This window comes from Callithrix jacchus, chromosome 3 (genome assembly GCF_049354715.1).
Source record: "Callithrix jacchus isolate 240 chromosome 3, calJac240_pri, whole genome shotgun sequence".
NCBI classification, from domain to species: domain Eukaryota; kingdom Metazoa; phylum Chordata; class Mammalia; order Primates; family Cebidae; genus Callithrix; species Callithrix jacchus.
Window position 1 is genome coordinate 170,009,493 of NC_133504.1, and position 27,205 is coordinate 170,036,697.

Genomic DNA, 27,205 nt, shown 5'->3' on the forward strand with positions numbered 1-27,205 from the left:
TGTGAATGATTTTTCGGTCCAGAGATAGAAATTGTGTTCTAGGTTGCTAGCTGGGTCTTGAGTTTGTGAGATGGATAAGTCAATTAGTGGTTCCTCACTTTATTAGCAACTTAATTGTCAGAATGTAATGAAACTTCTAAACTGCAGCAACTCATTAGAAGCAATGAAACACATGACATTTTTTTTTTCTAGAACATTCAGTGAGCTTTTCCCCCCAAAGAGATCTTGAAAATAAAATTAACAATTAAGTTTAAATGTATACCTATGAAGGTACAACAGTTTTGAATTCTGCCCTGAAAAATGTTCTAGAAAAGTTAGGGTCACTGAAAAGAGGGGAAACTGCATTTGAATTCCCACTCCAAGTTTGTTATGTAACCTTTGATTAGTTACTTAGCTTCTTTAAACCTCAGTTTTCTCATCTGTAAAAAGGTGATTTATAGTTATTTCCAACAATCATTATGAAGATAAAAGGAAACAGCATGTGCAAAGGGCTTGATAGTGTCCCTAAAGCACAGCAAGAGCATAGTCAATGACGGCTATTGTCACTCTTTAATTTTCAACCTGGGTATTTTAATTTGTTTGACTTTGTCTTGAAATAAGTTTGATTTTCTCTCTTCAAGGCTAAAGACATAATCATTAAAAATCATGTATCCCACTGTATTATCTACCAGCAACGAGGCTAGAAAGGAGACTGTCTTTTGCAGCCATGCGTGTGCTTTATAGAAACTGATGGTTTCCACCAAAGCAGGAGCTTACTTTTTAGTTCCTTGGTAGATCGTGGTTGTTTTCACTTGGACTTTATGACAACATTACTCTGATCACTGTCACGGAAGCTCAAAGAAAAGTCTTGCTTCTCCCCTTATGCTTTATTATAGCTATAGCTCCCAAAGATGACCTTGACAATATGTAAGAAGCAGTACAAACATTGCGAGTGCTGATTCAACCTTTAACTTACATTTCAAAGATAGTATTAGGTTGCTGCAAATCTAATTGCAGTTTTTGCCATTGAAAGTGATGACCAAAACTGCAATTATTTTTGCACTGACCTAATTATTTCCTGAAGCCCATAGCCAAAACAAACAGTGTAATAGGAAAAGAGTATTTCATTTCCAACTGAAAGTGACAATAAAATTATGGATTACTCCATGCTCCTTCTAGCTCCCTTTTCTGGTTTTTCCTTTCTTTTCTCTTCATAGTTTCATTTTTGTCTATTTTTTTTTTTCATTCAACATTTAAATAATTGTAAAATACTGTAGACGAATGACTCTACTGTGCAGCTAGGATGCTGAAAATGTCATGAGGACAAGAGCAGTGTCTGTGAGGTCCATGGCTATGTCCCCACATGCCTGAAGCACCTGAAAAAAAAGTTCAAAATCTACAAATGAATAAAAGTGAAATAATAAATGAATAAAGCCAAATAAAGCAAGACTATACCCTTCAAAGAGCTTAAATATGTATTATGGCCTCTTTCTTTTTAAAACATATTATCCAGAATTGAAGTAACACACTTGCTATATTTACTAAAGGCTCTATTTTTTCTAGTCTTATTTTTATGTAAGATAAATCAATTTATTTCTTCCCTTATCATCTTCAAACACAATCAACTTTTCTTTTTCATCTGTATCCCCTGTTTATATTTCCTATGATTCAGTGATTTTTGATTTTTTAAATGATAGTTTTGTCCTAGTTCAGCTATTCCAAATTGAAGGCAATATCTGTGATCCTTTTTATCAACTATGTGATACTCAGTTTATCATGTAAGTAGAAACTCAAGAGCTAAAGATTATGATATGGCTCATCTTAGGCAACAGATTAAGTTCACATGGTATACAGTTTCCTAAGGTTTCTTCTTAAGCTGTGTACTTTTATTGCCAGTATAACATTTTGAAAATAATTTTAAATAAGGAACATCATCAGAGGAATAGTAGGAAATATTCGTATGGTGTTTTACGGTGCTCTTTATGCCCAATATCTCATTTAATCCTAAACACAATTCTATGAAGCATATGTCTCCGTTTTAACAGTTGAAAGTACTGGGGTTGCAGGGCACAGATGCCTTCCTCAAGGACACAGGCCTGTACATGATAGAATTATAATTTGAAACCCTTTTTTCCTAAGGTTAAATCCCTTAAGACTTTGAGTCTACTACTTTGGAAATATTCACAACAGACATAATATAGATAGGAACAGCAGCAAAATGAGAGGTCCTGGGTTAATGTTTCAAAAATATTGAATGTTCTTCCAGGCACAAATTGAGCAGCAATTGATGCTGAAATGGCACCAAATTATTTTGCTATCAATTGCTAAAGCCTGATGTTTTCATACCATGTACAGGTCTATTCCAGGGCCACCTCTAGCTGATAGCTTCAGATCTTCCACCCTGAAGAGATTACAGCTGGCTGACATCCCAACAAACAGACCTGGAAAGTTTGTCTACAACTACTGATAGGAGCTCAGGGTGGAGGACTTTGGGAGAGGGTTAGCTCGAGGGCATCTTGACTTCTCTTCTGCTTCTGTGGCTTTGCTCTAGAGTCTCAGACAAATTCTTCTATTGTTTTTACGCCCGTTGTTATAGTCTACTTGCTACTGTGAGATGTTGTGAGGAAGAAATAAATTTAAGTCAAGTATGCAACTATATAAGCATGGTACAAATTCAGTAAATATTGCTTGAATGATTTTATCTGAGAGGTGTGAATATTTAGCACTATGTTTTTATATAATGCTTCTTAACTCTTCCTTAAAGCACATAATAATCAATGCTTTTTTTTTTCTCTTTCTTTTAATTGCATTTTAGGTTTTGGGGTACATGTGAAGAACATGCAAGATAGTTGCATAGGTACACACGTGGCAGTGTGATTTGCTGCCTTCCTCCCCTGATCAATGCTATTTTTTATGTCCAGTAACCTTATGGGACAACCATGGCAGATTTCACTGTTGCCTTTTTACAGATCAAAAAATTAAGGCCGAAGAAGACAAATTTAAAAGCAGGGCCACAAAGTTGTGTAGACCTGGGCTGACCTTGATTAATTATTTAATCACACTTTAGCTATTTCTCTTCCCATTTTCTCATGTATGGCATACACAAACACAGTCTTTGGTTCTTAATTTTTATATATTTTAAGGAATTAAATGCTCATTACAGAAAATTGGAAAAAGACAAATGGACTTAATATCATCTGAAATCTCACCTTCTTGTAATATTTTGGGATTTATTCTTTTAGGCTTTTTTCATTTTCCATGCATAGATAGATCAGGGACTGAAGAAACACTATTTGACAACTTTCTGGATTCATTTCATAATATTTAATGGCTATGTTTCATTTTAACAAATGTGTGCCTATATAATTGTTTTAATAGGTATCAACCATTTCACGGTGTGGGTTCCCGGGTTGTCTTCTTATTTTTAAACCTAGGCACTTGTAGCTTACGCAGCCTATGTTCTGTGATTCTTTGTTTTTAAAGGTGTTCAATCTGATGGCAGTGGTCAGTCATTGTAATAAGGCTCCTGGCTGGCCTGTGTCCCCATCATACACTAAAGAGACTTTATGACATAAGATATTTCATGGACTCACAAGTACTGAAACAGGGTCTCGGCGGGTAATTGGGGAGATAACTGGGACTCAGGAAAGAAAACTCCTTCAGTCAAGGGGCCAGAGTTGGTTTGCACTGGACAAAGATAAAACATTCATGTTCTGTGGCATGTGTGAGGGATTCTGGGCATGTCAGTATGCCACAACTGGCTCTCACTTATAGGCAAACCTCCTTCAGCCCTCACAATAGATCGTAAGAAATATTCTCATCTTTCCTCAAAGGTTCTATTATTTAATCTTTTAAAGGAGTGATTCTTAGTCCTGGCTTCCATGAGAATCTCACCTGGTAAGATTTTAAAATTACTCCCACCTCCAAAGATACTGACTTAATTGCTCAAGGGAATTGCTAACTCCCACGTCCAAAGATACTGACTTAATTGCTCAAGGGGGTAGGGAAGGGGCAAGCATATATTTTTTTAAATGCATACATGATTAAATTTAGAGTCAAAATTGAGAGTCACTATTTAAAGCATCTGTTACTCTCTGTAAGGATCAGAAGAAAACTTTTATCCCAGTATGAAACCTTTTCTAAGAAAAAATATTTATGCACTGAGTTTATAAATAAGTCTGAATTTTAAAAATCTAATTTGGCTTCACTTAAATACAAAAAGAGTTCTTATTGCTTCCTTTCATTTATTCCTCACAGTTGTTTATTTTGTTTATAGTAATTTATTTTGTCAATCATCTATCTTCCCCCAACAGAATAAGCTCCTTGAAGGCAGGGATTTTAAATTATTTTGTTTATTGCTATATCCCCAGCGTCAAGAGTGCCTGACACATGGTAGGTACTTGAAAAATTCTTGTTAAAATTTTGACACTGTTTTTGATGCACAAATCACCATTCCTACTCCCAGGAAGCTTGCGATCTATTAAAAGCACACAGATATGAAAATACAATGCAGTGTTTCTATGGAGGTTAATATATTGGAATATATTTACAATATGTTAAACAATGTAGAGTTTTAAAGAAAACATATGGCAAATGTAAGAGAAAGAGTCTTTGCTGCTTATTCCTTTTATTCTCCTGATAAGCAACATGGTATAATAGAAAAACTAAGGAGCCAATAGGTCCAAAACAGATGTAGACTTAGATCGGTTACCAGATGACATTGAGAAAGTCTGTTTATCCCTTGGGATGTCAGGCTTCTCATCTCCAACATCGTAGTGTTGGGAGAGTTGACCACGCAGCTTTTACTATTCAGTGTTTCCATGTTGCTACATCCTGTCATTATAAGAGCCACAACATGGCAAGGCATTAAATGGCATGTTTTTTCCTTTCATCGTTCTGTATGTCTCAAATTTTTATCCAGATTAATTTACACCTCTCTTGTTATTTCTCATGCTGTTTTAGGTACATGTGCTTTTTTTATCCTGTTATCAAACTCTCTTTAAAAATGCCCCTTTGAGGTTATTAGCTACTTCATCTAGCCCAATGTCCTATGCTTCTCCACTGTGTGTGCTCTCTACATATGCATGTAAGTCACTGATAATCATGAATGAGGCTGCATTTGGAACTGATTCAGTGTGAAGTATTTAAAGATTCTTCCAAGGGGTTCACTCAGTCTGGCATTAAAAGAAGCTCAGTATCTAAATCCTAGGAGATTGCAAACTTACTCGATGCTTTGGAAACTTAAACCCATGTAAAATACTTAGATACAAAGTCATTGAGAAGATGAACTTCTCATATTGTATTTGTTTGGCAAGCATTTATTGACAACCCGTCGCTCTGTGCAGAGCACTTTAGTGGAATTTGAAAGTTAGTCAAGGAGTCAAAGACCCAATCCCAAGCTCTAAGTAGCTCCTAGTTTCTTGGGGAAAGGAGCTGGAAACACACGGAGGATTAGCATGGAGCACACTTTGATTTCTTTCACCCTAGATGGCCTCACAGAAAGGACACCTTGCCTCTGAATAGCTTCCAGCCACCTTGAGACAATTTTGTCTCATTCTAATGCCATTGCCAGGATATTACAGTAATCAGATCATTTGACATTACCTGCATCTTAGTGTCCCCAACCTTAATATACCATATAGATCCAAGTGTCAGGAGTCTGCAGCTGCGCAATTTCACACATATCTTGTGGTGCTAAGTCTTTATGAGCAAATAGCATTGACCTCTGCGATGGTGCCTTCTAAGCACTTCTTTTCATCAGCAAATATACTATCTTATATAGAACGTACTGGTTGTAATAGGAAATTATTCTTTCTTACATAGTATAAAAATCACTGGTTATGCCCGGGGTTAATGTAGTCTGCTAATTTGTAACAGCAGAGCTTTGTGAGGTATTCACTGCAGGCCTCCTTCCTGAAGTCCTGGTGCTGCTGTTATGATTGATCAATGTTCCTGTGTGATGTTTGTTAAATATTTTGCCTATCACCCCCCTCCTGCTTATACCTGTATGTAAACCATGAAAAAGTAGTTTCTGACTCATTGCAAGTTTTCTTCAGGACCTCTCTGTCTGGAATATTTCTTTCTTAGCTATTATGTCTTACTGCTTCAAATGCTACCCCCTTTTTTTCCTCTCTCTGTGTATGTATGTGTGTGTGTGTGTGTGTGTGTGTGTGTGTGTGTATATATATATATATATTTCTTTGTATGGGTGTATTTTTTTTTTTTTTTTTTGAGACGGAGTTTTGCTGTTGTTACCCAGACTGGAGTGCGATGGCACGATCTCGGCTCACCGCAACCTCCACCTTCTGGGTTCAAGCAGTTCTCCTGCCTCAGCCTTCTGAGTAGCTGGGACTACAGGCGCACACCACCACGCCCAGCTAATTTTTTGTATTTTTAGTAGAGATGGGGTTTCACCTTGTTGACCAGGATGGTCTCGATCTCTTGACTTCATGATCCACCCGCCTCGGCCTCCCAAAGTGCTGGGATTATAGGTGTGAGCCACCGCGCCCAGCCAAGGGTGTATATATTTTATGTATATACACATCAGTATACTGTACATATTCTCCCTATATATAAATATAAAATCTATCTAATATAAAATCTATTATTATCTGCCATCCTCTTACCACAAAACTAAAATGTAAGTTTCTAGAAATCAAATTATAGTACATAGTAGGCACTCAATAAATGTGTAAATAAATATATATATAATATTTATAAATATGCACATGACTATGTATGTTATATATGTCTGTAAATGTGATACAGGTCTGCATATGTGTTCAAAAATGAAGGGTATGTTAAATGTAGGTATTGTAATTCATTTCAGTATGCATTGAAGGTGATCATTCCATGTAATAACTGGCAAACAGTCAGTGATCATGTCAAACCATGCCTGTCAACTGTACCGTCTCAACCTTAACAAGTAACTGGGAGATAATGAACTTATACAAATTGTAGGAATTTTTGAGCAATTATCTGTTTAGGAATTCTGGTACCATACTTACAATTTCTATACTGTGTAGGCTTATTGCATAGAATGTTCTTCCTTTTTCACTTCATTTGTTCATGTCTTATCTCTTCCTCAAATTTGTCTTTAACAAATCTGCATTTTGTCTCACTTATTCTGAATTCAATCTAGTGCATGAAAATTATAACAATGATATTATTAGTAGTAGCAAACATAAATCCTCGCTATATACCAGGCACTGTTCTATATGATTTGCATGGATTCGCTCAGTCAATTCTCAAAACAGCCCTGTAGTATAGGTCTTATTCAGGTTAAGAAACCTGCTGAAGGTCACACACCTTGGAAGTGATGTACTCAGGACCCCAAATCAGGAAATTTAACTTTGGAGTCTATATTTTGCCTCACTGCCTATTTCAAATAATAAAAAATGTTATAAGTCATTGTGGCCTCCTTTGAGATTTTTAAAAAGATCTTAAAAAGTTGGGAAATACTTAAGACCTCTGTGAAGATATATAGAAGAAAATCCTTAAGCATCGTTTAGCGTGTAGTCTATGTAATAAAATAGACCCCAGAACTAAAATGAACTTTATGATAATGGTGACGGTCAGAAGATGTTGAAGAAAGAGAATGACTGGTAATAAAATACTGAGCTGCCTTAGGACTATCAAAAACAAATTCGGGAAGTGAATAACCAATATACTGTAATCAACAGGGAAGGATGGACCATAAAACAACTAGGCACATTAATGTAAGATATTGAGAAAAAGAATTCACATAGAATAAATAAAAATATGTTAATAATAACTATTAAGATCTAGAATCACACATGTTAGAGGGAATAAATCTAGCATACACAGAATCATAAATTTCAACTTGATTTACACACTATTTAACAGCCGCAAAAGAGCAAATTACCCAAACTTGCCTGATGATCAGAATCTCTTGGGTTGCTTATCACAATTACAGAATCCCAGGCTGTACCTCCCAGGTCAGTTGTTCTCCACTGAGGGCAGTTTTGCCTCCAGGAGACATGTGGCATATCTGGAGACATTTTGATAGTTATAACTGGAGGGGTGCTACTGGCATCTAGTGGGGAGAGGCCAGGGATACTGTTAAGCATCCTAAACACACAGGACAGCTCCCAAAACAAAGAATTATGTGGCTCAATATGTCAGCAGTGCTGCAGTCCAGAAACCATATCTAGAGATTTGGATTCAGTGGTTTGTGATGAGGCTTTGAAATCTGCATTTCTATCTATGGATCTAAGTTTTTCTGATAAAGGATTAGAAGAATTGGACTTGTTGAAAGACATCCCATGGAAGAGAATGCTTAAAGTAGGCTTTGAGGTAGGGATAGAATAGGAACAAAAGGTGTTAAAGGGAAGAACATTCAAATAGAAGAGCAAGTCACACTCAGTAGGATTAAAAAAAAAAAAGGCTATGAATTAATACTGGGCCAGCCAGCAATAAATAGTGAGAATCAATTGCAAAGCAACCTCCTCTTTCTGCATGGAATGCCAACTGTGCCTCATGGCATGTAACTGCATCTCCCACCTTAGATTTTAGCTGATGATAAATACATGCTATGTCATTCTAACTCACTTGTTAGTTTACAATATGAAGATAAATTAAAATAGCCCATGCCCACTCATTGTAATAATCTCTTCAATAAAATCCTGATATATCAAGAAAGGGAGTGAGAACGATATTTCATCAGATATATCTGGTTTAATATCCAACTCTGCTTCTCATTAGCCATGAGAGTTTGGAGATAATAATAGGGTTAAATGGGTGATTTCAATTAAATAAGGCATGTAAAGATATTAACTCAACATTAGGAACATAGAAAGTACTCAGCTGCTATTTACTATTATTGTTATTATTTATTAAAGTAATATTTGTCTCAGAGAACTATGACATTATTTAAATGAACAGGAAAAGTACAAGTTTGGATTCAAGATGATGGCAGGTTCTTATTATCAATCATAGCAGCTGATTATTTTGTGCTTTGGTTTGTTTGAAGAGGATTGAGAAAATCCTGCCTCACAGAACTGAGTGTTTCAAAATGGTTCCAGGTTTTAAACTATTCACCCTCAGTTCTTAAGATTTTTTTTAAATCCAAAGACAATAAAAATGATTCAATTTGGCTGCTTAATTTGGTCATGGTTTCCACTGTGTTTCTGTATTTATGGTAAGAAAATAACACACTTGGGTTTGTTTTCTAAAAAAAAAAAACTTCTATTGGCTATGAATTAAGGTATGTAAATACACAAAATATGTCATACTCTATAACATTTATAATCCTTATACCAGCTATTCTTGTGTTCAGGGCTCTAGGAAACACAGCTTAAAAACTTCTAGCTACGATTAATATATATTAATATATATTGCCAGCTTAAAGATGAGCATCTCATGTGGTATGGAACCAAGAAGCTCACCACTCTAGTCCAAATAGATTACGTCGGTGGTTTTTCTCTTGACTAGAGAGTCAGCACTCCTACATGGTCAGGTAGTAGGTTTGTCTGGCATGATTTTCTCTTCACAAAAGCATCTTGACTCTTTTAAGATGTTTGCAAATTGATTGCTTGATGATGTGTTCCAGTATCCTTTCAGACAACAGAGTTGGGTTAATTTCTGCATTTTCAAGATCTATTTAAACTTCCTCTTTTACAAAAGATGAGCATTACATTCACTTCTGTGGATTCATTGCCTAGGAATTCATTTCAGAGTTAGCCCCTCTATAGCTGTAGCTGTTCATATTCCTTCCTCCCCACTAAGAATGTATCACTTGCTTGCCTGGTCTATCTGCTGGTATATGTGAAATGAATGTGAGATAATTCTAAATCATAGCCAAAGCTCAACATTATTAAGAAGACACATTGTCTGGAGGTGAGAGGAGGTGAGGAATACAGAGAAAATAACAACAACAACAACAAAGAAGAATGAAAATGTATATATTCTTATGTTGTCAGGATGGATTAGATGTTTTAGTTCCCATTCTTACTCTTTTCAGTTAAGCATCTACTATATGCTAAGTATCTCAACAATAATCAAATAGGTCTCACCGACCTCCTCTTTTAGATAGTTCATGAAGATGATAAATCAGTGAAAATATCATGTTGAGTCAGAGATGGATGCCAAAGGGAAAATAATCTAGGGAAAATAGGTAGAATGTGTCCAGCGTAGTTGGAAATGTTGCACTTAGAAGGTGACATTTGAGTAAATGAGGGGACAAAGGGGCAATCCATGTGGCCATCTGGCAGAAGAACCTTCTAGGTAGAGAAAACAGCAAGTGCAAAGGCCTTAGGAAAGGAGAATGTCTGGTATTTTTGTGGACTAGTGAGGAGATAAAACTGATTGGGAAGGATTCAGACAGGTAAATGGAGTGTTGCCAGGGTCAGATGAAGTTGGCTGAGTGTAGGGCCACCATACTCCAGTTAGCCTGGTGTAGTCTGGGTTCATCTCTGAGTAGCTGATTATGTACATTATCCCCTCTCCCTCTCAGAAGGGTTCTGCTTGGATGATAAATTATATGGTGATCCTTGGTTGATAAGTCACTCTTAGGATTTTTGGCTTTTACTCTTAGAGACGTGGAGGGTTTGGTCAGAAGAGGGGTGAGACATGACTTAGGTTGCATCAGGATCACTTAGTCTTCCGTGTTGAGAATGAAATATTTGAGGTGGGATGGCAAGTGGCAAGGGTGAAAATAGGGAAGCAAGTTCGGAACTGATATGGCTTGGCTCTGTGTCCCCACCCAAATTTCATCTTGTAGCTCCCATAATTCCCATGTGTGGCAGGAAATGACTGAATTATGGGAGCTGGTCTTTCCCATGCTGTTCTCATGATAGTGAATGAGTCTCATGAGATCTAATGGTTTTAAAAACTGAAGTTTCCCTGCACACACTGTTTTTTTTTTTTTTTTTTGCCTGCCATTATCCATGTAAGATGTGACTTGCTCCTCCTTTTTTCCACCATGATTGTGAGGCCTCCCCTGCCACGTGGAACTGTGAATCTAATTAAACCTTTCTCTTGTAAATTACCCAGTCTTGGACATGTCTTTATCAGCAGCATGAAAATGGACTAATACCAGAAACCTATGGGATTGTCATTCTAAACTATGTAATGCAGCCGGAGAATTGAGTTGTTTCACTTGAGGACATGTAGCCAGCTGGTGGCGGAAATGGATCTAGGATCAATTCTCCTGACTTCCAGTCTGGAGTTCTTCCCACAATGCCCAATTTCTCTTTTAGTTTAAACTTGAGAACAAGTAGAATCCTTTGCTCACTCTTTTCAGGCCCATTAAGTCTCCAGTGTAATGGCACCATGTTTATTAACTCATGAAGGTGTGATATAAGCAAATATAATAGAGTCTAAGTACAGATGTGAATACATTTTTTGCCTGCTTAAATAGGAATATATGTATGAATTGGGATTAAATGAATTCCCACAGGTCTAAATATATCTGCAAATTATTTAATTTTGTTTATATTTTATTTCCACTTGATTCTTATTTTATTTTTACAGGAATTAGCCCTGCTTTTTGATCATTGCTTTCCTCAGAGTCGTTAACTGAGAGGAACAATGTATATACAGATTGTACATTTTTGTATAGTCAACTATAATTGACTATCAGAGAATCCATTCAAGGCATTGAGATATATGTGTGCCTTAGATTCTGTTTTAAATATATGTACTTGAGATGTAAACTTATGGGTGTGATATGGACACACACATTTACATACATGATATTTCAAGTAGCCTGTATGTCCCTGGGGAGTTATTCAGACAGTGAAATTAAAATTTGTGTTCTTTCTGCTAGCCTGTAAATTCCAGCAAATTTGACATCCAACAGGGCAAAATAGATTGTACATAATGTGCTTATCTCTTATGGGAATGAAGTAAGTGTAAGCTAACTCTCAGCATACGGAAGAAATGAATGGACACAAGAGCATTTCATAATGTGTTATGTAATGTAAGGTGGTATTTATTGTCTTGATTTTTTCTTGCACACATATGCTTGAGATTTTTTTATTCCCACCTTCCAGTGCCCATACCTTATTTGCTGCCCTGTATTTCATATCACAAACAAAAAGTAATTGGGTTATTTTAAGGACTCCTCCTTTGAGTAGGGTAGGAGCTAGGAACATCTAAGCCATTACATGTGGGATTCCACCCATTTTTGATTGAGTGTGTGAGAAAGGGTCAGACATACTGGTAGTGCCCACACATGGGTTTAAAAGAAGCAAAACCAAAATTCACAGTGGATTGTAGAGAGCTAAGAAGAGAAAGAGAAGGAAGAGGGAAAAAATTCAATTGTTTGAACATGGGTATTCAAAATATTGAACAACCTCTTTAGCAAAGGTTCAGATTACTTCAGGTAAACACATACAATGAAGTGGTATCTGTTCTGATTAGAACGAGTTAAAGAAAAAAGCTAAAACCTCAACTTCTATTTCAGTAGTCTACTCTGGATTATTTCTAAATTTTATTGCAGAAAAATACTTGTTTTTTTTTTTTAATTTCAACTTTAGTTTCTTATAAATATCGAATCAAACTGTATACATTAGGACCAAAATCTGTATTTATGCAAATATTTTCTGCTGATTCATGCATGAAACTGAGGTACAGGCTTTTATGTATGAAGATTCAGGAAAGGGACACACCTATGACCCATTGTATTTCTTATTTGAACTCCTGAATCTGTTATAAAAGTTGCTTTCCCATGTTGTTATTTGAACTCCTGGTGGGGCCTAGTGGAACCAATAATCCAAAGTAGTGGATAATCCAAGAATGTCATTTATATTTGGCTTTGGAATACATTACCAGATGTTACTCTAGCAGATTTCCTTTCCTAATTAGGCCTCACTTAAAGTAGGAGTTAATTTTGTCTTCATTAGCTGTTTCCAAGTCAGCAGGATGGGGCAAGGAGGAAGCCCAGGGCATGCTGGGTATTTGGGGGGAGTTGGCCCAGTGCTAAATGTCTGCGGTAGATCCTGTTCAAAGAATAAAATTCAAATGCAGATAATCAAGTTGATGGGAATATACACTGGAAATGTTTATGAATACCTTCTTGAAGAATTCTCAGGCCTTTATCAACTGTTTTTCTTTATTAATTATGAGTGCAAAAAATTAGGCAAATAATCACATGAAATTTTGTATAGAAAAAAAAAAGAGACTCAGAGAGGTTAAGTCACCTCTCACACAGACTGATCTCTGAGTACACAGTACCTAAGATACTGAAACTGATTAATGAATGATAAGAAGACCCTACTGTTTCCTTCTTATTGATGATTTGAATAATGAGGAAGCAAGAATTCTCCTGGCCTAATTCGCATTAAGAGAGCCAAGATAATGAAGCTGTGATTAAATGGCTATTAAACTATTTTTATCAAACAGAGATCAAGTGAGTGTGAGAATCTCGGGACTAGAGTGTAATTGCAATCCTACAAGATGCGGAAAAAATTACTAACATAAGCAGGGCGTGGTCCTTTCATAGTAACTCACATTTAGAAGTCTTTGGGATGCCACATGCAGAATTCACTCTGCATTTCTCCCTTCAGGTGGCAGTTAGCATCTCAGAGTCCCTCCTCTCCTCCTGCACACAGTGGATTTATTGACCCTCTGTGTGCAGTTGGGTGAGTTGAATGCATTGTCTGCCACACCATGTATAACCAGTTGGAAGATCCCTTTGCCAACTGTGTGCGAAGGAGGAAGACCCAAATGTTACAAACCGGGTACAAAGTTTTAATCTAGAGGTGCCCCTGGGCACCTGAAGGGACAGAACCTATCTTCTTTCAACTGTGCCTTTTAAATTATGTCAGACTAGTACAGGTCATAGAGGGACTCAGCTGTCCCGAAGAGCAGAGATAAACTTTCTTATTTTGTTGACTGTTCTGAGCTATTATTTATTAATGACATGGTAAGACTTAGGAATTGTTGCAGATTCTAAATTTCGGGTTGTTAGTATAAATGCATGTGTATCATCTGTCACTGGAAATTCTTTACACCGTGAGTGAGTTTCTGTTGATGTGCCTTCTTTCTTCCTAGAGGGCCCTTAGAGAATAAGGTGTTACAGCCACACAGACCTTTATTTAGGTCGGAAGAATTGCATTGTGTAAGGAGAACCCAAGGTTGACACCCACCGTGGGAAATGCTGTTTGATAGCCACAGAGCTCAGCTGTAGAAATGCCCATTGGCCTGTTTTCTACCTTTCCTTCCGCCTCTGCTGCCAGCTCCAAGGCTGAGCTTAGTTTGTGCAGCTGTAGATCACTATCTAATTGGTGACCTGCTCTTTCTTCCTCCCCCTCTGCATTTTCTTTTCTTTTTTTCCAACTCAGATGGAGCTAAGAAGTGTATATATTTTTTGTCAAATAGTGATTTCAAACAATTAGAAAGCAGTATCAGAGCCAAGTCTTTGAAAGGTTATCTTGCAATGTCAGTGCAGTGACTAATGTGTTTCTATACCCTGTCACCTGTGAACAGACATGTGTTAGTAGGCCAGTGTGCTTCATCTGCGGTGACTTTGATTTATTTGCTCTGTAAATTGGGACCAAAGCAATAATGGGAAGTGACATTAATTGTTTAACAGAGTCCTCTTTGTCACATCCATTGCCTTCTCCGGGGTGTTTGATTGTTGAAACTCATGCTAAACTAATTGAAAGTGCCACAGTGAGGGACAGTATCCACTCACTATTACATAAACACAAAGAGTCATCAGTAAATATCAAGTTTTCTTCCCAGCTTCCTATGACTAAAGAAAACACAGATAATTTGAAACAATAACATTTTTTCCTTCCTTAATTTACAAAAAAACTTTACTAAAATAAATGGTCTTGTAGCCCCTCTCTGAGTCACCCACATATAGCGATAATAACAATAATATTCAATGATCATTTGTAATGGATATAGAATGTAAATAATCATTACAGCCCTATGGTAGATACTGGTTGAACAGTAGCCCTTACTACTCACATACTCCAACACACACACACACACACACACACACACACACACACACACACACACAAGACGCCATGCTAATCTCCCATCTTACAAATCCTTCCCTCTCATTGTCTTTCCAGTAGAGAGGGGAATTATAATAGTTGGTGGTTTAATCAGATCTTATAAATTAATTATGACATTATCAAGCTCCAACACTTTTTCCATTGTATTTGTTATACATTCACCCAGACTTATTAAAGAAATTGGAGAAAACTGGTTAATTTAAGTGTTCTTTGTCATTTTAACTTGATTGGAATTATTGTAGTTTGTTTACACTAGGGATAGAGCTAAGGCGCTATTGTATTATGTGATTGAAAGCAAATAACAGCTTGTAGTATTGCTGGAAAGCCAAACACAAACTTTAAATCATAGTAAACAAAATTATCCATTTATTGGTAAATATTCTTAATTCCTTTTCTTGAGCTTTTTTGAACATCAATGAAATAAGCTTTTTTGAAAAAAATGGGATACTTGGGAAAATGTCCAATTTATTGGAAGTGTGTATGTGTCTGTGTGTGCATGTATATTTGATATATTTTCAAAAATTATTACATAATATGGAGATAGGTATAATAATGTAAATCTAATAACTTTGAGATGGTTTTTAAAATACATATATTTTATTTAAATGTAATTGTATTCAGAAAAGTTAAATAACCTCAATTTAGTTACTGTATGTGGGGGAATTAAGGAAGTGGGTTATTGAAATCTCTGGATACTAGATTACAACCCTGAGCAGAAAATAAGGGAATATCATTTCAGTCTCTTTAATACTAAAATTATACATACAGGGTCCTTCCAAAAGCATATTGAAAGAAGGTAGATTGAAAAGTTTACCTGAGGGCCTGAGGGTATTCAATAAGCTTTAGTTATTGACTTGTGCATTTTTGACTTTGACAGTTGGTCAGTTTATGGAAAGGATGGTACCATTTTGAAGTTAACAGTTACCTCTTCTGATTAGGATTTGTCTCCTGAATTAGAGGTTTGGGATTTTTTTTTTCAAGACAGAGTTTCCCTCTATCACCCAGGCTGGAGTGCAGTGGGGTCATCTTGGCTCACTATAACTTCCACCTCCTGGGTTCAAGCGATTCTGCTGCCTCAGCCTCCCGAATAGCTGGGATTACAAGTGTGTGCCACCACAGGTGGCTAATTTTTATATTTTTAATAGAGGTGGGATTTCACCATGTTGGCCAGACTGGTCTTGAACTCCTGGCCTCAAGTGATCTTCCTGACTTGTCCTCCCAAAGTGCTATGATTACAGGCATGAGCCACCGTGCCTGGCGCCTGCATTAGAGTTTTAAACTTCATACACACTGCACTGCACCCAAACTACTTGACTCACAATCTCAAATCCAGGAACATGAGAGGGATGTGTTATGCAAATTAAAACTGCCAGTTAAAGTCCCCTGTGAGTCTAAATGGCTCTTGTTGGCCTCTTGAATCCAAAAGAAGTCTATAGTTTTACTCCTGGAAGGAGGCTTCATCAGGAATGAAGGGAAACAATTTTGACGTGAAAATAGAATGTATACGTGATAAAGGCCCTAATTTCTGTAGTAATACAATTTGATTTTCTGATTAGCTGTCTTATTCTGTGATTCTTGTAATTTTGTCAGGTCAATTAACTGAGTTCAGTGCTAGAGAGAAAGGAAGTGTGGGCACTGCTGGCTTCATTAGATATCAGCAGCTTAGGTGCATTTTGTAATAAAATCTGTGTGGGATAATTTAGCCCATATTGTTAATGTCATAGCATACAGAACTTTGAAAAGAAGACTTTGGAAGGAGTCAGATTGGACAAACAATGTGAAGTGCTAAAAGAAGGAAAAGAAAATGGTCCGGAAGATATTGTTGGCAATAAATGCAGATCAATGAATTATTTAGCAATTAATCATTGATTAGCTATGCCATTTTCCCAGTGCTAGTACTGGTTGTCCATGTGTATGAATATAACACATTGCCTTGTTAACAAGGTACGTGTTTGGAAATCCTTGAACTGTTTTTATAGAGTATTGAAATAAATACTGTATTTTATAATGAATTGTTTACAGGTTTTTCTCTCCCGTGGTAGGGCTATTGGAGGGGCAGCTTTTGTCTTGTTTCTCTTTGTATCTACCACACTTCACATGTCCCTGGCACAGAGTACATGTTCAAAAATGTTTATTGAGTGAATGATTGAAGATTAGCTTTCTAAGGTTTGTTGGTGAGAATGAGTCGAAAACAAGGTAGAGTATATTTGCAGGAGCCTCTATTAGAAATAATAGTGCACTGGAATAGTTCCCCAGCCACAAGAAATGAATGCATTTAAGAAATATTACAGACTGAGACAGGAGAATCGTTTGAACCCAGGAGGCAGAGGTTGCAATGAGCTGAGAATATGCCATTGCACTCCAGCCTGGGCCACAAGAGCAAAACTCTGTCTCAAAAAAAAAAAAAAAAAAGAAATATTACAAAGAAAGACTTTACTCAGTGACTGATCGGAGAAAGTAGTCAAAGTAGGTCCAGAGTTTGAGTTTGAAGAATTGTTACCCAAACTAAAGAAGTCAAAAGACATAGCAATTTTGTTGTGAAAGGTGCAGAGTTTGGGTTTTGGGGATGAGGGAGCTATTATGAAGCAGAAATGTCCAGCAGGCAGTTTGAGATTTATGACTGAAGTTGGGAGAGATGTCAGGGAGCAAAATAAATAAATGATTTTGGAGTGTTCGGTGATGAGATTATAATCGAAACCATGAAAGTATATAGTTGCTTTCGGTATAGCTTCACTTTCTGGTGTCGTTCAAATAGAGAGCTGCCTAGACTGTTTGGGGGGTATGCTGTATAGGAGATTCAAGCACTATATCTGAAAATGACATAGATGATGGTTAAAATTCTCTCAAGCTCCAAGATTGTCTTAATCTTTTCTTTTAGTCAGGGAAAGAAAACATAAGCAAATAGAAAACACTTCTGTGACCAAGAAGAGTCGTATACAGCAGTGTTAGCACTGACATAACAAATTGCTAAATTGGACAGCTGAACCATCAGAGATTAGTGTAGTGGAGGTATTCATTAATTGTGTCATTTGGACCAAAACATGAATTTGGAGTTTGAGAAAGACATGATCTTTGTGTTCTGCAATGGACATTCTAGATTTCACATATGGTTCACTCATTTGGTCAAACATGTTGATGAATAGTGTTACCTGCCTCCCAGTGTCAACTCCCATCTTTCGTTTTTTTTTCTGTTTCTGCAGAAGATAGATGAAGAGAATGAGGCAAACTTGCTAGCAGTCCTCACAGAGACACTGGACAGTCTCCCTGTGGATGAAGACGGATTGCCCTCATTTGATGCGCTGACAGATGGAGACGTGACCACTGACAATGAGGCTAGTCCTTCCTCCATGCCTGACGGCACCCCTCCGCCCCAGGAGGCAGAAGAGCCGTCTCTAGTAAGAACCCTTCCTACTGTTTAGCAGGAATTGGAGTTGCCTCTGGCTACCCGCTGCATGGGTATGATGTAGTCACAATAAGGTTTGGATTTTTAATTTAGAATGATGCCAAAGCAATCCCCAAGCACACTCAGAATTGCAAATCGTGTGATTCTCTGTTTAAAAGTGTTGATAATACATTTTTCATGTAGTCTTATTGCAGTTTTTTAAAACGATCTTTTCCTGATATGTGTGTGTATTTTTCTATCTTAGTATTATTTATGTTCACGATGAAAACTTAAAAAATGTAGACAACTAAAAAGAAAAGACTAAAAATTTCACCTGTGATTTCAAAAAACATCTCATATAAAAATGATTGCAATAAACCTTTTGAGATATATCATGCACATATTGGTAAAAATTTAAATATATGCATATTTTTTAATGGTTGCAGAGTATTTTATTGTCGGGAAATGTTCTAATTTATTTTGCAATCTTTTATGGGTGGATATTTAGTTTTTTCTTCTATTTTTCACTATTTTGAATTGTATAATAATTGACATATTTGCATTTTTATTCTTATGCATAGAATCCTAGAATTAGAATTGGTAAATCAAGGAATATGCAATATTTTAAGACTTTGGATCCATATTTCTTATGAAGATTGAACACCTATAGCACATTTGCCACCCAAGTTACTTAGATTTATGGTAGGCAATGAAGACTGAATTTGTTGGCAATGAAGAGAGAATTTTCTTTTCAATGCAGTGCTTGACCAGAGTTTTATTAGTTCTGAGACACAGTTTACCTTCTCATCTGTGTTAGCCATTTGTCATTTGCTATAAATCTGCTATAAGGGCATGCTGTGTAAATTATGGAATGCCATGGTCCTTCAGACTAATAGTATGCTTTGGCATGCCATTTAGAAGTTGTTTCTCTTGTATTACTCAGTTTTTGAATGTTAAAAATACTCTATGCAAATATATGGAGGCCCTACTAAGAGTCCATTGGATTTTGAGGTTTCTGATATACAGAATATCTCATAAATAATTGTTATTTATTCTCCAATTTCTCAATTTGTTAGTATCATTGGCTTGCTCCCTAGTATACTGATTTCTTTCCATTGATATCAGATTGTTTTCATCTATTCAATTTGTTCATCTGGGAGCAGTAGTTAATTCAGAGACATACTGTATGTCAGGACAGGGAAGTCCTTGAGGGTCATCCGGTGAAATGATGAAATAGAGGTCGGGAGACAGTAAATGCTTTGCCTGTGTCAGAACTCACATCTGATCTACAGCCTAGGACTCTACTTACAAATCCTTTTTTCTTTTCTAAAATCAGTGATAGTCATTCTTTTATTCCAGACATTCTTTGAATCAGTAATTTCACATGCTAGGTTATGAAACATGGTTCAAAGCATCACAGAATCTTTGCTTTTTTGCCACTTGATTTATTTGGGTTTTTTAAAAGAAAATGTGTATCTATTCCAACCCCGCCCCTGCCTCCCCGCCTCACCCCTCCGCCCACAGCCCCACTCACCATACTCCACTCCCAGGTCTTCATTTAACAAAGCAGATTTTCACACCTAGTAGGGATTAGAAAATTATTTTAGAAAGGTATTTTTTTCTTTATTTTTTCAAAAAAAATATGTAGGTAACCTCAACTCCAATTTATTCAGTAACACCTTATAGCTGGAAATTTTGAGATTTTCCTTCTATTTTTCACTATTATTACTTGTATACTAATTGGCATATTTGCATTTTTGTTCTTATGCATACAATTCTAGAAATTGAATTGGAGGAAAAGGAAATATTTTCATAGTTGGTAGTGTAATGCCAAACTTTTTTCTACTCTTTAAATATCCTATTTTCTTTAGCACTATTGCGCTGAGGTGTGACATAAATAAAATGATAGAATTAACTTTTATAATTATAATAAATTACATTTAAAATTTTAATAACTTATTCCAATGCCTAAAAATGCATAACTTTTCTTGCTTTTCCCTTTCCCTGATAATGTTTCTAGCTTAAGAAGCTCTTACTGGCACCGGCCAACACTCAGCTAAGTTATAATGAATGCAGTGGTCTCAGTACCCAGAACCATGCAAATCACAATCACAGGATCAGAACAAACCCTGCAATTGTTAAGGTACAAATGTAAATTTTTTAATACATGGGGAAGTACTAAAGGATTTTGGCTTGAAGCTGTAAGACAAATGATAAGTTTGTAGGTATGAATTCAGCTGGGACCCCGACGCTGCCTCATCACGCTGAAATAGATTATGAATGAGATTCCTTAAGCAACCCTTGAGCTACTTTAAACTAGGCAGAGATCATTTATGCATTGTCTTGGAGTATTTGGAATCGAAGTGCCATGGTCTGTTAGTCCTTGCCCACTTTATTGTTACCTGCAGCGTTGTGGGCTACGGTAAAATTTGCCAATAAGCTGGTATTATCTATGAATAGCTTTAAGATGCAGGATTGCTGTTTCACTAGCTGTCTAACCTGAGAAAGATTGCTTTGGAATCACCACAAAACATCTATCTCTCCCATTAATTGGATGGAATGCTGGCAGTTCCATAATTCGGCTAGCCGGCTGTATTAAACAATGTTTGTCTTGCCATTCACTGTGAGTGAAAACGGGGCATTAAGGGGTACTTAAGAGAGTTGTGAGTACTGGGCATCAGCAATCAGTGGCAAATTAAGGTTTAAACCAGCTTATTTTTTTTTTATTCACAGTAAAGGCGCTGTAGGGTCTTGTTAGTTACATGTTGCTGAGTAGGAACATTGAAATGTAGGAGAAATAAAATAAAAAGCTGCATAAATGTCATTTAGGAATTTTAAATGTAATTTTCTTTCCTTGTTCTGCAAACAATTATTCACAGCTCATAGATCTAGTGCACTTAGACTGAACACTTCATTGAAAAATCCCATCTCTTCAGAAAACCTATATCCATTCTGATAAGGTTCAGTTCACTAATTTTAGCTTTCTTTATGCCTTGTTTTTAAGACTGAGAATTCATGGAGCAATAAAGCGAAGAGTATTTGTCAACAGCAAAAGCCACAAAGACGTCCCTGCTCGGAGCTTCTCAAATATCTGACCACAAACGATGACCCTCCTCACACCAAACCCACAGAGAACAGAAACAGCAGCAGAGACAAATGCACCTCCAAAAAGAAGTCCCACACACAATCGCAGTCGCAACATTTACAAGGTAGGCTGGGAACCAAAGCGAGCTGTTGGTGAGGGCACTGGAAGCAGAGAAAGCACACACAAGGTCTGAGAACACACCAACTTCCTGCTTCCATCCCAGCCGTGTCACTCTGTGGAAGAGAATTCAGCACTTATTATAGAGTCGGGGAAGAAACCTTTCTTTGGACACAGGTTAAACATATTCTATTCAGCTGATAGGCAGTCTCATTCACAAGCATCAAAAGACTCCCGAAATGTTAGCCAGGTAGGGAGGAATTGCAACATCACATGAGGTTCACATGAATCTCTGAATTGCTGAGATAATTGAGGTTATGAACAAGCTGGGCTAACCCATTTATTATAGAGCTTTTGTTTTTTCCCTTCCAGTAATGGAAAAAATGAGGCATCAGTAATTTGTTGTATACACCTTAAGAAGTAGTAAGTAGTATTTATGCAGCCTCTCTTGATTATTAAGTACATTTTATTCTAATTCTTTTTCTTTCTTCTCCTCCTCCTCCTTCTTCTTTTTCCTTCTCCTTCTTTACTTCCTCCTCCTCCCCTTCCTCTTCTTCTTGTTCCTCTTCCCCTTCTTCTTCTCCTTCTTCAACCAATTAATTGCCATACTCAGATTTTATTTTGTAGACAAAGATTTGAAAATTCCTGATTGTTTTCTTTCTATTTAAGAAATTGCCTAGATTAAACAAAACATTTGGGTTGATTTTTATTATCACCGTATATTCCTAGAGAAGGCTGATGTTTCTGAGGCAGATCTTGGTGATTTGGGGGAAACCTCTCCTGGCAGAGATACAATTTTCTGTCTTTTTGGCTCCGCCTTCTCAAAACGCTGTAGTCTTACAAGCCCAAAGATAACTTGAAGTAGCTGTTGAGTTAAAGCTGCCAGCTTCTACTTTTACCTTGTGGTAGAAGTAGGCGTATTATAACATACCAATCATAAACATACACCTCTTTTTTGTTCACTTTCATTTTCCCAACTTTTCTTTTTAACTGCAGAGTGGTAGCCAGTGATTTCTGCTTTGAACCATGATTAATTCATATAGGTATGCTGTTATTGCTGTTGATTTCATATGCTTTTTTCCCCAGTGTTTTGAATTTTCTTCCCTCTTCTCTACCTTGATATTAGCCCAGGATTTTCAGGAGCCTTCCTTTAATATTTTAAATTGGCTTTCCACTAGGTTTTCCCTGGTAGATATCCTAAATCCACTGCCCATCACTCTCTGTCAGTTTGGGAAAATCTGTTTAGCAGAATGGACCAAATTCTCTTTGCTCCAGTTGGATCTTCCTTAAAAGCACTACAACAGTTTTTCCTGGAGGAGAATCACTGTGCCAAAGGCCTCATTGGTGGTGAAGGTGAGGGAAAGCGGATGAGCTTACTCTGGTTAGTGAACAAATGAATTCACTGGGCTGCTCCTCACCCTGTCTTGGTCATGCATTCATTTTCTGGGGCTGAATTTAAAGTCTTTTTAATATGTGACTCAGCCTGGCAGCACAGGTTTTAAAGCTTTTTTTTCTGATTTTTTTTTTCTTTAGTAAACTTTTATAAATCATGACAATGAAGAATTAAATAGGCCTTTGGAGGAAATTTTCTTTAGATGAGGATTGCTGTATGTGGTATATAACTGTGGCAAGGCACAAAAGGCTCATCCAAGAACAAAGCCTGTTGACAAAAAAAGCAAACAAACAAAACAGACAAATCTTTTATTTATGAAAGGCCTAAAAGAAATGAAACATGACTGACAAGTAAGAACTAATAAATGCTCAACTTCAGTGATTATTTGAATCATTTTTCAAAATCAAAATGTAGGATTATGAGATCGGGAGTTTGAGACCAGCCTGGCCAACATGGTGAAACTCCGTTTCTACTAAAAATAAAAACATTAGCCGGGTTTGGTGGTGTGTACCTGTAATCCCAGCTACTCGGAGGCTGAGGCAGGAGAATCACTTGAACTCAGGAAGGCAGAGGTTGCAGTGAGCCGAGATCCTGCCATTGCACTTCAGCCTGTCTCAAAAAAAAAAAAAAAAAAAAAAAAAAAAAATCAAAATGTGGAAAATATGTAAACAATTAGAGATAACTAGGAGGATCAATTGAAATTACCTTTCTTACAGTGTTGTAATTTTTTCTCACTGAACTTCATGTATGCTTTCCATAAAACATTTTGACATCAGGTTCTTTTCATTTCCCTAGGATAATTGTCTAGCCATGGTTGTGTGCTGATGTCTCATTTATTCATTCATTTACTCATGCATTTCATCCAAATACTGTGAGCTGCATGAAAAAGATGCATTCCTACCTTCAAGTATTCTACTAGTCTCTGGTCTACCAGTCACTGGAACAGTGTGGATTAAACTCTCAGTAAACCAGATCAATATGCCTCTAATGGTAGCATTTGAGAGTCTGGGTTTATTCAGGAATCAGATTCTGTATGGGGTTTGTGGACTGTCCCCTTCCTACAGCTCTTATTTCCTGTTTGCCTTTGGTCTCATTAGCTGTGACTTGCTAATTCCTCTCCTTTAATTGACTTTGGCCTTACCTGTACCCAACAATCACAATTTTGGGAGTCTTTGAGCATTTCAAATACCCTGTCCTACCTCTTGAAAACTGGAATTTCAGTGACTGATTTTTAATGTACACGTATTGTGTCACATAGCACATAGTTAATACCTTTATATTTTCTGTAGAACTTCTATGAATTATCTTAATTACTAGTTGAACACCACAAGAGTTAGTAAAGTTTCTTTATAAATGAATTCTTTTTGAAAGACTGATTATATTAGAAACACTCAAAAACTAATGTAAAATCAGCTCACTTATCTGCATATATGAAAAGCTGAATCAATCAATACATCTAATTTGTTGACAATGTCATGAGCTTCATAGTTCTGGATGTACATTGGAAAGATGATATACCATTGAATTGTGTAAATCTAAATCTATAAATATTTACATATTTATCCAAGTAAACTGTCTAATTTCAGGCTAATTTGGACATGAATAATATTTTCACATTTCAAAAAAATTTAATAGTTTGGGTTGATTAGTTTACTTTAAAATCTGTTGAATGCAATTTCTTTTGACAATAGGAGAAAGGAAACAGCATCTTGGCCAACTCTGTGAGTAACAATTTTATGGCCCTGAAAATATCACTTAGTATCATTAGGTCTCAGTTACTTCAACCATAAGATAGGAAACTTTATTCTAAAGTCCTTTTTGGTTTTGATGCTATGATTTCCATTATGTAAATAACTACCACTTGACCTTTTGAAAGTAATTATTTTAATAAGAAAAATTGACATAAACATACATACACATAAGTATATGCTTATACATAAGCATAGATATACATAATACATGAATGTATATTCCACATATGCTTCTCATCATATTTTCCCCTCCTTCTGCTCAAAATACAAAAGTGCCATGAAGAAGCAATTAAAATTTTAGGGTGAGAAGATTTTTACTCCACTCTTCATTTTTGGGAAATGCCTCCTGTAGGAAGTAAGAATCATGAAAGCACAAAAGGAAGTTGTTAGCATCTTTGCAAGTCTACACACCTTTCACCTGATAAGCATGGTATCTGACTTTAGTTGTCTATCAGATTTGGGGACCTGAATCCCTTTTAAACTGAGTCAGTGCCCACAATTTGCTGTCATCTCTCAGTTAATTTTTAGTGAGTGGAATAGTTACTGCATGAGCTTTGGCCTCATAGAAATAACCTGTTATCGGGGCTAGATATAAAATTACACATTTTAGGAGTAAAATCAACTGAATATTCATAACGTTCTGTCGCCTTGTAGTTACTCTGCTGTTTTCTAGTCTAAACAAACCGTGTACTGTATTCCAAATTAAAACAGAAAACATTGTTTCTCTCTGATGGTATGATGCAAATTTTGTATCCTTAACAGGGATGGTTCATTTTTGGAAAAATTCTGTTTTCATATGTGTTTTCCAATGGTAGTTTACTGATGCAAATGCTGTTTGGAATTTGTTTTAGCATAATGGACTTTGTTTGACTTTGCTCCAGTATTCAGAGATTTCTTAGTTTAGTCTTTCGGTTTTCTGGTTGTTTTTCCAACTTGACTGTTATAAAAAGAAAAGAAATCTAAAAGACACTCGATATTACATAGTTAGTTTCTTTTTTTTCTCTTTAGCCAAACCAGCAACTTTATCTCTTCCTCTGACCCCCGAGTCACCAAAGTAAGTATTAAAAAATGTAACCATTTTCAGAAAGGGAAGGGGGTTCTAATACATTTGGCTACAGCAACTCCATTTCAGTTTGTTTTTATAAATGTGCCATATCTTCCAGTGACCCCAAGGGTTCCCCATTTGAGAACAAGACTATTGAACGCACCTTAAGTGTGGAACTCTCTGGAACTGCAGGTAAGCCTTATATTTCACTTGGAACTTGTGTGTGTGTGTGTGTGTGTGTGTGTGTAATAAGATAATAGAGTGCACGCTCTATATGATTAATAAAATTAACAAAGAATACAAAATTGGGGAAGAAGTTAACTGTAAATATTTCCAGTTGCTTATTTAAAAAAAACTAATAAAAAAAACTGAAGTGCTTTAAAAACTTGGACGAACTGAAGAGCTCTTAGGCGAACTTCTGAGTTGGTTGCAAATGGTGCTTTTGCACTAAGTGCTTTAAGTTTAAGTACTTGAACCCCACCAGAAAGTGCAACGTGGGATGTCTAAACAAGAAATTCCTTGGCTCTGGCCATTGATGATAAGGTTAAAGGAACAGTGCATTAAACAAGATGCTTTCAACCAGAACTATGGTGCCTACATGTACCATGGTCATTGTTGCTAAGTTTAATTTCACACCTTGAGTTTGCTAAATTACCTTTTTATGAAAGGTCTAATGCATGATTGCATGACTTGGTCAAGCAGTAGAGTAGTTAATTTCATGGTATATATATGTGTGTGTATATAATATATAATTTAATATATAATATATATATATACACACACATATATATAATATGTGTGGGCAGACACATATATATACATATATACATATCTTTATAGGCATGCACACATAGACAGAAATATTTACTTATAAGCATATGCTTAACATTATTTCTAAAATACATAACACTACTTCTTAAATACATTATAACTTACATATATGTTTAGAAGTAGCTTTTGTGTATATATGTGCAGCAGAGGCCTTCTTATCTGAGCAGTGAAAACCAACAATTCGTGGGTTTATTTAAAAAATGGATTCAAGCATATACTGTTTAATTTTACCTTTGCTTAAAACATAAAAATATACAAATATTACATTTTTTGGTAGAAGACAGAGATCTTTACCCTGAGCTTACATTTGCTGTTTGGGGATCCATCTGTTCATCTTTCTTATACAAACCACACTAATATATTTCTATATTATACATATCATAGATGGTAGCCACTTTTTATTGCTTGCTCCTTGAAGGAAAAGATTAAGGACATGCATATAGTAGTCTGAATTCTTCTAGATTTTTAAAATTTTTTCCAATATTTTCTAATACTATCCATCCATAACTAATTTGATAGTACTTTATTCAGCAATGATTTTTTTGAAATTTTTTTACAAGAATATTTTTTCACACTCACATTTCATTCATTTACAGATTTTACCATCTTACCTAATTTCAGTCACCAGT

At 36.3% G+C, this 27,205-nt stretch overlaps 1 protein-coding gene across 8 annotated transcripts in view; it reads left to right on the forward strand.

Moving 5' to 3' along the window:
• The window catches only part of PPARGC1A (PPARG coactivator 1 alpha), a 684,253-nt gene that overhangs the window by 625,989 nt on the left and 31,059 nt on the right, over positions 1–27,205 (forward strand). For all 8 annotated transcript variants that reach the window (XM_035293952.3, XM_017970644.4, XM_017970643.4 and 5 more), the window contains 5 exons: positions 18,173–18,367; positions 20,375–20,497; positions 21,359–21,563; positions 25,709–25,754; positions 25,864–25,937. In XM_035293952.3, coding sequence (XP_035149843.1) covers positions 18,173–18,367; positions 20,375–20,497; positions 21,359–21,563; positions 25,709–25,754; positions 25,864–25,937 — 643 coding nt within the window. The remainder of the gene's footprint in view (positions 1–18,172; positions 18,368–20,374; positions 20,498–21,358; positions 21,564–25,708; positions 25,755–25,863; positions 25,938–27,205) is intronic.